General features: G+C 38.4%; 1 protein-coding gene across 3 annotated transcripts in view; it reads left to right on the top strand.

Moving 5' to 3' along the window:
- SLC38A6 (solute carrier family 38 member 6) overlaps nucleotides 1-15555 on the top strand; it is a 37899-nt gene that overhangs the window by 17325 nt on the left and 5019 nt on the right. For all 3 annotated transcript variants that reach the window (XM_018907118.3, XM_050975159.1, XM_030240042.2), the window contains exons 6-14: nucleotides 370-448; nucleotides 4831-4913; nucleotides 5384-5442; nucleotides 9665-9730; nucleotides 9944-9997; nucleotides 11505-11584; nucleotides 12256-12356; nucleotides 14326-14450; nucleotides 15320-15464. In XM_018907118.3, the coding sequence (XP_018762663.2) occupies nucleotides 370-448; nucleotides 4831-4913; nucleotides 5384-5442; nucleotides 9665-9730; nucleotides 9944-9997; nucleotides 11505-11584; nucleotides 12256-12356; nucleotides 14326-14450; nucleotides 15320-15464 (792 nt within the window). The remainder of the gene's footprint in view (nucleotides 1-369; nucleotides 449-4830; nucleotides 4914-5383; nucleotides 5443-9664; nucleotides 9731-9943; nucleotides 9998-11504; nucleotides 11585-12255; nucleotides 12357-14325; nucleotides 14451-15319; nucleotides 15465-15555) is intronic.

Raw genomic sequence — 15555 nt, 5'->3', positions numbered from 1 at the left:
CATGAATAATGTGTCATAAAGAGGAGGGAGGAGTGCTGCAGCCTCATAGTCTGTCTCTAGCCTGTAGGTCTATATTCCCAGGTAGAAGGGCAAGCCTTTATATTACATTATTTTGCCTTTTAGTCCTTTGGATTATGTTTTCCTTGTTTCAAGACTCACACTGTGAGAGTCTCTTTGGAGGCATTAGCTGACATCAGTGCAGTACTTGCAGCTATTTTTAAAGGAAGTATATGAGAAAATAAATTCTGGTTCTGGTGCCGCGGTGTCTCACGCAGAGCTGAGATGTTCCAGGCACAGCCCTCCTGGTCCAGCCCTGCTGGCTGAGATGCTGCTGTTCCTCTGCTAAATCTGTCCTGCTTCTGTTTGCAGCCATGTCATCTTATCTGTTAATTGTCAAGTCTGAACTTCCTGGGGCTGTTGCGGGGCTTTTGAGTGGAGCTGAGAGCGGGTAAGGAAAAATGCTTCGTGCATTCTGTGTTTGTCTTGAAGAAAAAAGGGGTCCAACACTGCTGAAAGTGATGGTTGCTGACACTTCTCTGATCTCACACTTGAATTTAAATACTCATTTACATGAGTTGTTGGAATATGAAATGTATTTGGCAAGTGCAGGTCTTTTGCAGCACACACACAGAGCGTGATTCTTTCCTCATGGTGATTTCCGATCCTACGACCTTAAAGTCAGTGGCAAAAGTCCATCTACAGGAATCTCCTTCCTGTAGTATTTTAAAAGGGGAAGCAGGAAGGTGCTGGGAGGCAGAGGAGAAGAAGCATTTCCACTGCTGTTATGTTATCACTTCACATAATTCAAAATCACAGTACAAAAAATGGCAGGCATTTATATGGAAATATTTTGTTGTCTTGCTCTAGTAATTGGACTTGTCTTGGGAAAAATGCCAGGTTTCCAGACTTGGTTTATAATTCCTAAACTTGGCTCCCAGTAAAGAAGTTATTTTTTGCAGTTGAGTTGTAAAGCTGTTTGTAAGGAGTGTGTCCCTCACATTTCCATTGGAACTGTCACAAGAAATCGAAGGCAAACACTGCAGCTTCAGCTCTGAAATATCTTGTTTGAGCTGTTCCATGCTCCTGTCATTCCTAACAGTGTATCTTGGAGTGCCTTACAGCTGTTTTTCCAAACTGCTATTTTCAGATGTTTTGAGCTCAAAACGTACTCTGGATTGAAATGTGCTGAAATTGTCTCAAGGCTGTGTGATGCTTGTAATATTCCTGAATGTTGTGGGTGAATTTTAAGTGGGAAATTGGTTTGTTAAAAGGTACTTTAGTTGATTTTCTATTTTATCACTTGCGACTTCTGGATTTTGTAATGAGTTTGAAAAATTAATTGTGGCTGTAATCTTGCTTTCTGTCTTTCTGCTCCACGGGCCCTCACAATTTTAGTAAGGTTTTTTGTCAGTTTTCCTTTTATCTCTAAACTGTTACATTTTATGTATATGTTATTTTTAGTTTGCTAATGTATCTCTTCCAGCTGTGGTACTTATCAGCTTTTCATTTGAGTGCTGTAAACTTCTTCTTCAAACTCATATTTCAGACTCTTCATACACAGTGGTGTTGAGCTGCTGCTGTATCTGCTGCATGTCTAACCCAGTCTAACCCCAAATTTAGCATCTAACATCTCTTACTACTGGTTTTAATTTTATGTCAGCTCTGTTGATGCCAAGTGAATTTTCTTCCCAGCAGAGATACATTTTGAAACAAACAGCTTAAGAAAACTCCTGGTAGACTGAACCTGGAGGTTCAACCCTGTGCTGCTCCAAGGGTTGTTCTGTCTGTAAAAGGCACTGTGAAAACTTCATTAAGGTGCCTGTGGGATATTGCTCCCAACAGCTTTGTCCAGGTCCTACCTCAGATCTCCTGCATGGGAGCACTCAGGTTACAGGTTTATTACAAGTCACCTGAGCTGTTGTAATCCTCAGTGATCTGTCAGCTCTGCCACCACCCATGCTTCTTCCTTAGCTGAAACTACAGTTGGAGATGGGAGTGAAGTTCAGCTTTGCATTTAGAAAGAGCTGAAATTGTCCATAGGAATCCTAACCACAGCTCCAGTGCTTAGGTGGTTGGCAGCCTGGTCTCATCCAGTTTCTGCCTCTGTAAATTGGAGTTCTTGCATCAATCAATGTTTATTTAACACAATTTCCCTCCTTTAGTATTTGTCCAAGCAAATTGTTCAAGTGCAGTGGTCAAGCAGTATTCCACGAACATGCACATATATGTGCCCATATCTATATCTAATTTCTTTTGCCATCTTGATGGCCATGCTAGATCATAATCTTTTGTTTCTGTGTATTTTTTGCAGATGTTAAATGTACATTTTTACTAGCAGACATTTTAAATTGTAGGAAATTGTTCAACAAAAATTGCTAATCAAATAGCAAGCCTAAGAAGCAACTTATTTATTCAAAAGGCATAAATATTGAATAGTTTGATTCAACTTCTTTACCTGGACCACTTGTTTCCAGATGGGATTGCACAACTGTTCTGTGTTTGCTAAGTCATTATAGCATTTGATACGCTTTCATTTGGTACAGAATTTATCTTAACTGTAGTTGGGATGTATCAGAAATGTCAGTTAAACTATCTGTGAAAGTATTTTATATGCATAAACCCTCCTGAGCTGTGCATTTGGGAAAGCCATTTACAGAATGTTCTGTGCATTAAATTATTTTTATAGGTAGAGGTTAGCAGGTTTGCATGTGTTTGAAAGGCTCAGAGCCAGTCTAACACATCCTCATGTCTTTTTAAAAAACACAACCATGCAGTATGAACACTTATTAATATTGAGTGGAGATGTTTCTGTCTGCATAACAAGAATTCCACATAGTTTTGATGACATGAACATAGTTTCAAATGAGGATTGTGTTAAAAAGTTGTAATTTGTGAGCCCTCTGTTAACATTTAATGACCCTGTCAGAGGATGTGATTGATGCAATTAAGTTGTCCTGCTTGTGTGTTGTATAATTGATATGAACTGAGAGTAAGATCCTAATTTAGAACATATGAATATCTTGTTCTGTTGAATTCAGGAATGAAATTAAAGCGATTTATAAATGTCTGCTTTTAGTTAAAATATGGGGGAGGGAGGAGAAACATCTGCATGCCAAAGCTTTTGCAGCAGAGTCAAGGATTTATATTCTGTATTTCATATTTTGAATGCTTTTATCATATAGGATTAAATTTACAGATCAGATTGATTTTAAAGGCACTATCAAAACATTTATTCTGCCATTGGAAAAAAGTGTATTTTTACATCAGTACTTTGAGGAGAAAATGGACACATCCATTTCCAATAACCAGCCCACTATGGACTTATTTGAGGTATTTTTAAGTGTAAGAATTGGTATTCCAGAATGAAGCAGTGTACAAAATTACTTTTTTTCCTTCATTTCCTTAGTGCTGTTTTCCTCTCTGCTCCCCCTCCACACAAATGTTTCTTCATTTACCATAAAGTAACCAAAATAATTTTCTGTCTGTTCTGCTGAGCTTGTGAACCTCAGTGGCAGCTGTGGGTTTGGAATCAGAAGATTTAAACTGAGGTCCCACATCTCCACATAGTGCATGATCCTTATGTTCTCTGCCATGATGCTGTTCCTCCTCATCTGAACATCCACCAGACTGGAAAGAAAGAAAATGTTTAAAAATATGTGAATGGTAAATAATAACAACATGAAGAATAAATGCTACAGCAAGAAACTGATTTTGGCAAAGTTGCTTCTTCACTGTAGCAGTAGCAGACAGAGCTAATAATACACTTTTTGAAGAATGATGTATTTTGACTCATTTTTAATACAGTCATTGTCTGCTAGTGGTTGCTTTGGGTTTGATACAGTGAACATGCCCTCAAACTTGAAATTTCTTTGTTCCCTTACATTACATCTTTCCCAACAAGTGACTCAAGTGGCTGTCCATGCTGTATAGCAGTAGTTAATATACCTGTATGATAATTCTTCTTTAACACAGGTGTTATGGTACTTCCCTCATGATAATTTGAGGTGCTGCCTGTTTATTAGGTGCTAACCATATCCTGGACTAAATAAACTGGAAGGTCAAAAGTCAAGGTGTTTATAGGTGGTAAAGTTGGAGGCTGATGTGCAAGATGTTTATCAGTGCAGGATATGGTTATTGCCAAGTGAGGGCAGGCACCCTCAAAATGTTTCTGTTACTTAACAACTTATCCATCTGTGCTTTCCTCACTTCAGAGATGGGATCTTGATGCTTCAAAAAGATTTTAAATGTGTGAGGACTTAATGTGCCTCTGCAGTGCTTTTTTAATATATGTGGTTTTATGTATAAACATTCTACCAGATTTATCAGCATAACTTTTATCCCTTCTGTCCTTTACGTTTTCATGGATATATGCAAGGAAGGGAAGCTCAGCAGTGAGTGGGAATTGATGTTGCTGTTTCTTCAGGTGTGTAAATGTGCAGCTCATTGTAGTCTAGTTTTAGACACACACTGTGCTGTGTAAGTACTGCTGGAAATCTGTAGAGTATTAAATAACCTTCCCTCTGACCATTACTGTAAATCAAGGCAGGGATTTGCATATTGTGTTGGTGAGAATTATTAATTGGCACACATCAGACACTTTCCTGTGGAGCAGTGCTTGCAGTGCTGTTTCTTACAGAATGAAGATTATCTGGGAGCTCTGTTTTATATCAGTGTACAAACTAGGACTACAAATTCATGTAAATACCATGTGAGACAGGAAATTATTTTTTTCTTGTCCTTGTGATTGCTTTGTCTAAGAGCACAGTTTTAAGTTAAGCATATTTTTAGGACTCCTGACTTTGCATCAAACCTAAATCAATTTTCCAACAGGTCTTGGTACCTCGATGGGAGACTGCTGCTGCTGCTTACTTCAGTCTGCATTGTTTTTCCTCTTGCCCTTCTTCCTAAAATTGGTGAGTAATTAAAGGAGAGAAGAGAATATTATTCTACTTTAGTAGCAATTACAGTTGAAGACTTTAAAACCTTAATGGGTTATTTATTTATTTAAACTGGCAGGGGGCTGCTGGTGGTGGTGATTACTTCAGTTGTTGTAGTGTGTTCTGCCTTCCAGCCCTGCCTAGTTAACCTATTACTTGGGTTGCAGTAGTATTTTGTCTGCAATACTAAAATAAAATCTTTACAGCAGAACATTAAAGAGCTGCATTTACTTACAGCATGCCATTAGTGGTAAGCCAGTTCTAATTCTGCCCTACAAAACTACATAAATGATCTGTGACAGGCAGTTGGAATGTTGTTATTCTGAGTCTTAAGCCCCAGATACCAAGCACTGTAATAGAAAACATGCCTAAAATGTAAAGCTTTAGCTGTACATTAGGATCACTTTCCTTATAAATTCTCTTTTATTTTTACTGTTATTTTACAGGCTTTCTTGGCTACACAAGTAGTTTATCATTTTTCTTTACGGTGTACTTTACTCTTGTGGTAAGTTAAAAAATCTCTGCACAGCTTTTTTTTTTTTTTTCCTTATTGTTTGAATGTTTTCATAAGCCTGTTTTGAAATTAATTGTCTTCCCTTCCCCCTAAATTGTTTATGTGAAATTTAGAATTTTCTTCAAATTCAGTATGTGCTTGCTTGGACAGACTACATTTGTTTTGCTGAGGCTGGGAAATGTGTATGAACTTCCAAGCATGTGAAAAGAGTTAAAATAATTATAATTTGGGCTGGTAAATATAACAATTCCCTTTTTTTTTTTTTTTTTTTTTTTTTTTTGCTGATGGTGCAGCAAAGGGAGCTGGCACATACATTTTTGTTTCCCTACTAGCAGGGGAATGGAATTCTGTTTTTTTAACTTCTAACTATTACTTACTGCAACTAGTACAGCAGAAAATTTAATATACTCCAAAATAAATTAAATTTACATGTATAATGGAGTGACAGAGTTCAGAAAAAGGCAAAGAAAACTAGAACTTCATTAAGGCAGTTTACAAGATTCATTAATATGTCAATGACCTTATTCTCCTCTCCAGCTGAAAGGAAAAGTTCTTTTCTCTGAGCCATATGGGGGTTTTTGACCCTGATGTTCACCCTCTCAAGGCCCCTGTGAGGTAGATGTTTCCAAATATCAAAAGTGAGACTTGCTAGGCAGATCTAAGAGAGAAAATGTGCCTTTATGTTGCACTTTTTTTCTTTTTAAAGGGAAAAAGTGTGTTAATGCACATGTGTAATATGTGGTACAACTGAGCAACTCTCACTTTGTCATTTATTTGAATCTTATTTGGGAGCCTGGCAAAAATGTTCCCCCTCTGCCCTGTCATTCTGGCTTGCATTGACTTGCATTTAATACCTGTATTACAAAGGGATAAACACAGTTGAAGGCAAGTTGAACAAACATGCCATCCAGGAGACCAAGGCAATCCATTAGGAACTGAACCATGTGATAAAACCAAACTTCAAAGCTGTCAAAACATCTCCCTAGGGTATCCCTGGAGAGCTGCAGTGTTTGTAGGACCTTGGGAAGTATTCTTCTTAAGCTGAATATTGAGAGGCAGCCACAGCCTCTCCAGAGTTAATGGAAATTCATTTGTAATATTTATAAATTACCTTAACTTTTGACCTTTCTCCTAAAATTTATCTTTAAAAGAAAAAAAAATATGGAAAAAAAAAGGCAAGAAAAAGCACTAACTATAATGCTGACACAGGCCTTTGGCTGAAGCAAGTTGCAAGGGTTTTAAAACCAGTTCAGCTCCTGGATTTCAAAGGGAATGTGTGTGGATCTCTGAGGAGAGCTGTTGTAATGGGTGGATGCATTTGAAAACAACTTCAATCCCTGAAAAAGCAAGAATTGTGTGCAGCCATGCCAAGCTGGGATGAGTTAAACTAGATTTTAGTTTGTGATTCTCTATCAAAAAAGTGGGTACAAAGTGCTAAGGGAGGAGTACAGACTGCTGGATTTTTAATGAAATGGTTAAGTTTGTGTGCTTACTCTTTCTTGTTAAATGGCAAAACAGCAGCCACAGTAAATCTAGCTGAGGTCAAAATTTTTAAAGCCATTATGGATATTTCCAGAAAACCAATACTCTTGACAGAATATTCCCTCTGACTTGTTCAGGCCCTGAAAGTCAAAGGCATTAAATGTGGTTTAGTTTTCATATCTAATTGCTTTGAAGTGGGTGATATGTGCTGTTGAAATGGTGTTTTAGTTTGCACACTGTTAATTTCTGTGTGGCAGATATGTTTTAATTTGTTCCAGAAGAGAACTGTGTTAGTCATATGGAAGTGATATAATTATATTTTGCATATACAGTAATTCTGTGCCTTTTCAAGTGCACACCATCTGTTCAGCTTCTTGCCAGCAAGCCACAATTTTACTGCAGCCTGCAGAAAAGAAACATCCTGGTCAGTTTGGTCAGGGAGTGCACTGAGCAAAGGGCTGGAGACTTCTTTGTTCTGGGTCTCAGATGTCCTCTCTGTGCCTCAGTATCTCTTCCTTTAAAGCCAAAAAACTGGTTCTAGGCTTTACTTGCAAAAATATTGCAGGCACTGAGATGAGCTGATCCAGGAGAAAAACAAGTATGTATAACTATTAATTCAAAGCCAGGTTCTGTGAGGTCCTGAGCACTTTTGTTACTCAGTTGTTGAATACTTCCCTGACTTGAATCCTCAGGGAAAAAAAAATTGTGATTGTTAAACTTCTTTGTTATTGCCTCCGCTCTTGCTATATGTATAGGTGAAGCATAAAGACAGACTTGTATTTTTTTGTGTGTGTGGAGACAGCATTATTGGTAGCTTGTTCAGCAAAGGTGTTCATGATTGCTGATGGTGTTTGTCTAAATCTCTTGTTTGTGTTCCCAGAACAAAACATGTTGCAGATTGGGAACCTGCCACATGCAATGAATGATGTTATGCACAGACAGCCCCTTTGCCCAGTGCTGTCAGTACTGCTGGAATAAAGGGATTCCTGTTTTCCCTCTGCAGGATACAAAAAATCACTGAGAATATTAGAACACTTTGAGCCTCTAACTTTATTCTTTAGCAATGTGTCTGGTGTGGGCTTAAAATACCCTTTTTCCACTAGAATCTCTCTTGATTTTTCAGTTTTTTTTTCACTTAAAACCAAACATTTTTTATACTCAAAAGAATGTTTATATGAAATAGACTTAAAGTTCTAGAGGAGGTTTGTGGTGCCTGCATGACTGCTCAGCTAACTGGGCTGTGCTGCCAGCTTAAAAATCTTTCCTGTTGGGGAAACTCATTAGACTACAATTGGAAACCCAAATACATTTAAATAGTTAAGCAAGTGTGCAAAAATAAATAAAGATTTTTTTAAAAGCACCTAGTACATTTTATTTTGTCTTCTTTTATTTCCACTTCAGTCTGTTCTTAATCTGTATTACATTTATTTTAGAAAAATGTTTTCCAGCCTTTTAGGTTTGGCTTGTCTGGTCCTCTCTCTGCAATGTTTATATATATCTTTGCTCTTTGGCTTGCAGGAAGTCTTCCCCTCACCACTGCCAGGCACATTTTACTTTCCCCAAACCTTGCCCTTCAGCTCCATGCCCCTTCCCAGTGCCTGTTCAGCTTTAGACTGGAGTGGGGGAGTTCCCACAAAGCTGACTACTTTAGAGCCTTCAAAGCCTTCCCCTGTCTGGGTGCCTTTAAATACAACCCAGGCCAAGTTATATTTTAGTGTTTGGTGTTTGCAGGCTGCTGTTGAGCAGGCTCCCACCTAGTCCATACCTCAACTGAGTTGTTCTTGTGCAGTTTAAAACGTGTTCCTGCCACAATGCACTCAGCTGTGTACCCACAGTTTTCTTTCCCCACATTTTGGCCAGAGGTAACATTTGTTTGCCTCTCCTGGCACTGGTGACAAGAGGGAGCATCTAATCCTCTGGGAAACACCACTTGGCAGCATGCAGGGCACAGTTTTCTGAGCCAGGAGAAGAGCTCCCTTGCATGTTATTCTTCTCGTGAATCTGAGTCTTTAATTAAGTTTTTAATGATTTGCTCTAGGCTTCAAAAGAATTATAACCTCTACAGCCAGGCAACTACAATAGGAAATTAATTAGGGTGAGGAGAGCAATGCAACTATCATTTTAAACTGGGCTCCTGAAAAAGGAGGTAACATTTCTTATTTTAATTTCCCTTTGATTTTCAGCCCTGTTACTTGGCAGTCCCTAAACCAGCAGGGTGTAGCTGAAGGCCCAATGACATTCTGGGACAATAATTGCATTTATTGTTTTTCCTTTGCTTTCTAGTCCAAACCATATGTTTCTGCCTTTCAAGATTAGCCCTAGGCTCTGCTCTATCTCTGTTGAGGGCTCGTGTGCTGCGGGCGCGAGGCTGGGCTCGCTAACACAGCAGCAATCCTGGCTGGGAGGCCCTTGCTGTGCAGCCCAGGGAGAGGGGCTGGGAGTGCTGCTTGGATTTCAGCTCATGGCAGAGCCCATTGCAGTGCCCCACCTCCAGATCCCTGGGCCATAAGGCTGCCAGCTGTGCAGGGTGAGCAGCTGGATGGAATGACACTGACAGGCTTTTCTGTCCAGTCTCCTTCTGGTGGCCTGGCTGCCAGGCAGGCCTGGTGATTTACTGGGGGTGCAGCTCCCTGCTGGGTGTTCCAGCAGGCTGATACTTCAGCTATGTGTATCTAAATTGAAAACTGATTTTTAGGATATCATTCATACATGAAATATGCTGTCTCTGCAGGTCGTGATTAAAAAATGGTCGGTTCCTTGTCCTCTACCTCTGAGTAGTGCCATAGAGAATTTACAGGTAAAGTGCATGCTGGTTTGAAGTTCTAATTTTATTAGTAAACTGTAATGCTTTTTTTACATTAACACTTTCAGAATGGCTTGCAATTTAAATTCCTTCTTTTATTAATCATCACAGAATCTGAAAAGTTTCATGTCTGTGGTTTGGGCTTATTCTTTCATTATGCCTTTTTTGGTTTGTTTTTTTTTTTTTTTTTGCATTTATGTTTTACAGGTTTCAAATTCTACTGGGGATTGTAAAGCAAAGCTCTTTCATCTTTCAAAAGAGGTAATCTCTATTAATAATACACAAACTTAAAGGGGGATGGTAGTTTCTTAAAAATTGGGGTTTAAACCTTACCCAGGCTAAGCTGTCCTTGTGTAAAACTCGTTATGGGCTGCTGAAATATTTTCTGTACCTGCTGCCAAGTGCTATCCAGTCTTACTTTTTTTTTTTTTTGCTATGAAGGCTGATTGTCCAAGTTAGCATTTATGAAAATATTTTGGAAATATGACCATAGAAGAAAGTATCACAGATGAAGCAGTGGTCAGCTTCATCATGCAATCAGACCAAGCCCTCAGCTGGAAGTTGGTGCTACTTGGCTGGGTGCTCTTTGTTCCTGGCAGGGTAGAGTAGCTTTCCTGAAACTAACCTTAGTTTTTCCTTAACTGAAGCTGATTCTTCAGGCCTGATGCAATCTTGTGCATCTCATTGGGTGCCAGCTCTGGTATTTGTTAATTAAGATGGCATTTAAGTCATGTAACCACCCATCAAGGCTTGCAGGAGGGGAAGTGTCATGTAGAGCCCTGGTTTCTGGGGTGGGGAGAGGAAGGGAAAAAGGTAAATCTGGGATAGCTCTGTAGTGAGATCTAGGAGGAATGTGGCTGAATTTCTCTGAAAAAACAAAAGTCCACCCTGCTCTCCCAAGAAAAAGGGAAGGAGGAAAAAAGCTTGGGCAATGCAAACATCAGACAAATGTTATCTGTAGATCAGAGAAGAAATGGTGCTTTGACCAGAAACGTCTAATGTGAGATTTTGGCCTTCTGTGCTTTGAAGAATCTTGGGACTCCTCTCTCCTTCTTTTTTAAAATTAGCTTTATCAATAGAAAGTGACATATCTTTACCAGTATGGGCCTGAACTATTGTTATAGTTCAGCTTATTCTACTTGGCAATTGCAGTAAGCTGTACTAGATGATTCATCTCTTTTATTACAAATTTTTGGAATAATACACCACTAATTGTATGGTTGCATCTCTAATTACATAACTGTCTTAAAACGTAAGATGCCAAAGCGTGTTACATTTCCTGTTAATATTTTCTGTTATATTTTATGTTTTATCCAAATTTTTCTGAAGGAGTAATAAAATAGTGAGGTCAGGGTAAAGGAATCAGTAATTTGACAGTTAGCCATGGATATTAGAATTTGGAAAAATTTTTAGAGAATTTCACAAGTGATACACTGGCTCTGGGACACATCCTGCTCTTTCTCCATAAGTACTTGGCTTCAGTATAGTCAAAAAAGAATCTCCCAGTTTTTGGCTTATAGGCATCATGACTTCTCCTGATGATGAAACTGAGCTATGTCCACTTGAACTGACCTGACTTGAAAAGGCTGAATTTTTGTGGACTGATTAGAGACACCATTTCTGTCTTGTGGAGATTTATATCAAAGCATTCATCTGGAAATATTTCCACTGACTTCCAACACTTGAACTGAATTCTGAGTTCATACAGATATTTTTCCAACCAGCAGTAATAGCAAACAACTTACAAGATGTTTTCTTTCTCTTTCAGAGTGCTTATGCAATACCAACTATGGCCTTCTCTTTTCTGTGCCATACCTCAGTCTTGCCAATCTATTGTGAGCTCCAAAGGTAATGTATGAACATATGCAATATTAAAATAGAATTATAACCTTTTTTGTAATACTTTCCCTAAATTAATCCCAAGTAATTTTTATTTTTAAGTCAGTGCCATCAAACACTGCAGAATAAGGAGCTTTCATGGTTTTGGGAAGTGTATAGTTTTAGTCTGTACTGGCTTTTTCTCTCTTGGAGGAATGAAAAGTAACAAATGTGGTTCCATCATCACTGTCAGGATATTGTCCTGCCCTGGACAATCAGGAGGAAAAAAAGGTCATTTTCTAAGGTACTTTAATAGTCAACTTTTATGGCTGTAACTGAATCTGCATTTGGCCATATCTGATCCAGTGAGGGTTTTTGACATAGATTCTGTTCCTGGCTCTGAACAGGTATCACCCTGGTAAATCCCAATTTTCATTTAAAAGAGACATTGGGAAGTCTAAATTCCATACAAGATGGGAACAGTGTTAATTGTCTGCTTGAAAAGTGTCCTTTTAATTACCAGATTAAAAATGCTTTTAAACCCCCTAAATATCAGTGACAGCACAGACCTCAGCAAATACTCAATGGCCTGAAATTGGGCCTTCCTTATGAAATGCAAGGTACTGTATAGCTTGTGCTGTGTTCAGTCATCCCCAATACTGATAAAACAACACTGATGTCCTTTTCTTTCTCCATTTTAGTCCATCCAAAAGGAGAATGCAGAATGTAACTGTCACAGGAATTGGTCTGAGTTTCCTAATTTACTTTATATCTGCTCTCTTTGGGTACCTGACATTTTATGGTAAGTGTATTCTTCAGGTACTCCTTAGAACAAAAGTTAATGATAAAAGATAAATGTCTTCTTCCTGGAATGCTTCAGGCATTAGTACACTTGAACCCTCAGATTTTAAAAATTCCAAAGGATAGGCTTTGAACTGGGTTTTCTAGCACATGCTTCTGGTTCCTGAGCCAGAAATGTGTTTGTTGATACATTAACTGAACCAAGAAGTGTACATTTCCTAGAAATGTTGTGGATATTTGATGAAGTAACTGTACCTCTTTATTATCAATCAGAAGAGTGGGTGGGGTATCACACTTGCCCTGCCAAATTCTACAGACATTTTCATTTGCTGTGGAGTTTAGGTGCAGTGCCAGTTTATTTACTTTACATTTGGACTTCTAAATACTTCTGGGTACAGATTTTCAGTAGAGTTTAAACATAGATGATTTTTTCTGTCTGGCATTCTTATACTTTAGAAAGATTTCAGACCCCTTATCTACACAGTGGCTTTTTTTTAAAGGTCCATCACAGCCCTGGCAGAAGTAGGTGAGTGTCTATTTCATACAGCAGTGATAACACAACTAGTTTATTGAATTTCCTCTACCTGCTGATTCTGTTGTAGTTTCATACCAGTGCTGTCACATAAATGCATAACAGTCATCCATGAGGATCCTTCTGATGTCTTCTGAAAACTCTTATTATGAGATGATCACATGCTAATCTTCATTGATTGGAATGAATAAAAATTCTTACAGAAGACTGTAAGGCAGTAAATGAAAGTTCTGATGAGGATTTCCTCTCCTTTCAGGTGTTTTGTAATTCTTGATCCTGGGGATGAGATGTCTGACAAAGCACCAGGAATATTGGCTTTCAGCATCTAATAATTCCAGATTTTTAGGGACTTTTGTACCTTTTACCCCCAAGTATAAGCATGTCTGAAAATATTCCCTAGATATCCAGAAACCTTAGAAAAATTATATGGGGAATCTTGAAGGCCCTCATAGCCTATTGGCCACTATTGCTGTTTGCTGACTGTCTCCATGAGGTTTGCTGGAGAATATAAATTTAAGTGCAGCTCAGAGAGGTTCAGTAGGCAGTGCAGGGCATGTGTCCAGATGAAATCTTAACAAGAAGAGGGGAAAAAAAGAAAAAAAAAGTCCTGGAAGCCATCTCAGTTCCTGTTACCTTTACTGGCATGATTTCTTTGGGACCAGACCCTGTCTTGACTGTGGCCTCTCAGTCTGTTTCACTGGGAATGCTTTGGGTTTTCTGCAGGCTTCATTTCCTTTAGTAGATCTCAGACTCAGGAGCCTGAAATGCTGGAATCAAGAGTGGGTGTCTGTAAGAGAGCTGTTTTGTTGGTTTGGTTTGGTTTTTTTCCCCTTGCAAGCTTCTTTTCACTTTTTGGTTGTCTTGTTTAATTAACTTCCTTCTTTAAACAGAGAAAGTCTGTTCCCTGTTCCTGAAACACCAGTCTGAGAAAATGTAAAACATTTTATTTTAAATTGGAAACAAAAGAACAGTTCCCTCTTTGAAATGAAGCATGTTTCATCTCTCTGTGGTTCAGATGGTTTCTTCTGTTTTCTGTGAATTTGAAACTTCACAGAGTGACCAGACTTTGAAAATTTCAGTCTATTCTGAGGTCCAAAAAAGCAGAGTTAAGATTAAAAAAAAAAAAAAAATCAGGGTAGCAGACCACTCTCAGTGCTCTAACTTTTGCTGTTTAAATTTCCTCCTTTTTTTTAAGCTGTCTCCTTCACATTTGTGTCTTTTCTTTAGGGATCTTTAGCTTCAGCAGAGGCTCTGCCTGGCACTGCCTCCTGAAATTTTTAATTTCCTTGAAGATTTTGCCTCCTAGTGTATCAGTAATGCCAGTGTGTATCTGCATGCCTCAAGCAGATGGATCCATTTGAATGTCACCTTAATATGCCTTGCTAATTACCTTAGCTCTCCAGTGATTAACAAAGCAATTCATTTGCCTTGTTTTCAGACAAAGTGGACTCTGAACTGCTGCAAGGTTACTCCAGGTACCTGCCCCATGATACCATCATCGTGACTGTGAGAGCAGCCATTCTGTTTGCTGTGCTCCTGACAGTCCCTCTAATCCATTTCCCAGTGAGTATTCCTGAGAGCTCTGGAGCTGGCACTGAGCACTGGTCACTAATGTTTTGCAGACTGCAATTCTTGAGTCACATCTACTCTTGTGTATCTTATTCACTTGTCAAGTGATTGATCAAAGACCACATATTTGCATATGTTCCATGAAAGCTCCAAAATAACAACTAACCACTAAGCTAATTTGTGCTCTTGAGACAGATTTCAGATTAAAACTAGCCCACAGCATTGTTTTTAATTTAGAGAATTCAGAACTTCTGAAGTTTATTTGGTTTGATTTTTTTCTCTTAAATTGAGTTTTGCTGACTTGGTTTTTCCTTTCTACATGCACGCACCCACACACAAACACACTTGTGCTTGAAACTCAATTTCATTGTAAATTAAAAACACATATAGACCTATTCAACCAAAAAACCCCCCTAGTTTGGCTTATCAATACTGTGGTAGAATTGAAAATTCATTCTTTTAGGACCAAAAATTGTGCAGGCAAAACTCTGTGTATGGAAGCACTGTATAGATTCTGTATCACTTGACAACATGCTGACATTTGCTACCAGGCATTTTCAAAGAGACAAAGACTATCCTCTAGGCCTTCTTTTGTCCCTCCAAAAAAGGGAGGGACCAGTCATTTCTTAAGACTCATGACCATGTGATAAATCTTGCTTTAATACAGTAATAAATCACATTCTACACTACAGAGAGACAAAGCATTAAACTATTACTAATCTTCTGGCATTTTGATTTTTAAAATGTTCTTTCACATCTGGAATGATGTAATTCTTAAAGTTATGAAATTGAGGTAAGATCAAAAAAAAAGTGTATGTGTATGTATGTATTTACCCACACAATGTTTGTCTTTTATTGTGTAGGCAAGGAAAGCTGTGTTGATGGTATTTTTCTCTCATCTTCCTGGGTCGTGGATTTGCCATATCCTTGTCACCTTAACACTGAATGCAGTTGTTGTTCTGTTTGCAATGTATGTGCCAGACATAAAAAATGTATTTGGAGTAGTTGGTAAGTTCTTGTAGTGGTTGGTTTTCTTGGTTTTTATTTTAACTTTGAGAAATTCAGTATATGATTCTGCAATGTGCTTCAGTCTTCTCTA

The sequence above is a fragment of the Serinus canaria genome, chromosome 5 (genome assembly GCF_022539315.1).
Source record: "Serinus canaria isolate serCan28SL12 chromosome 5, serCan2020, whole genome shotgun sequence".
NCBI lineage: Eukaryota > Metazoa > Chordata > Aves > Passeriformes > Fringillidae > Serinus > Serinus canaria.
The sequence above is the reverse complement of the archived record's forward strand: the minus strand, read 5'-3'. Positions and strand labels throughout refer to the sequence as shown.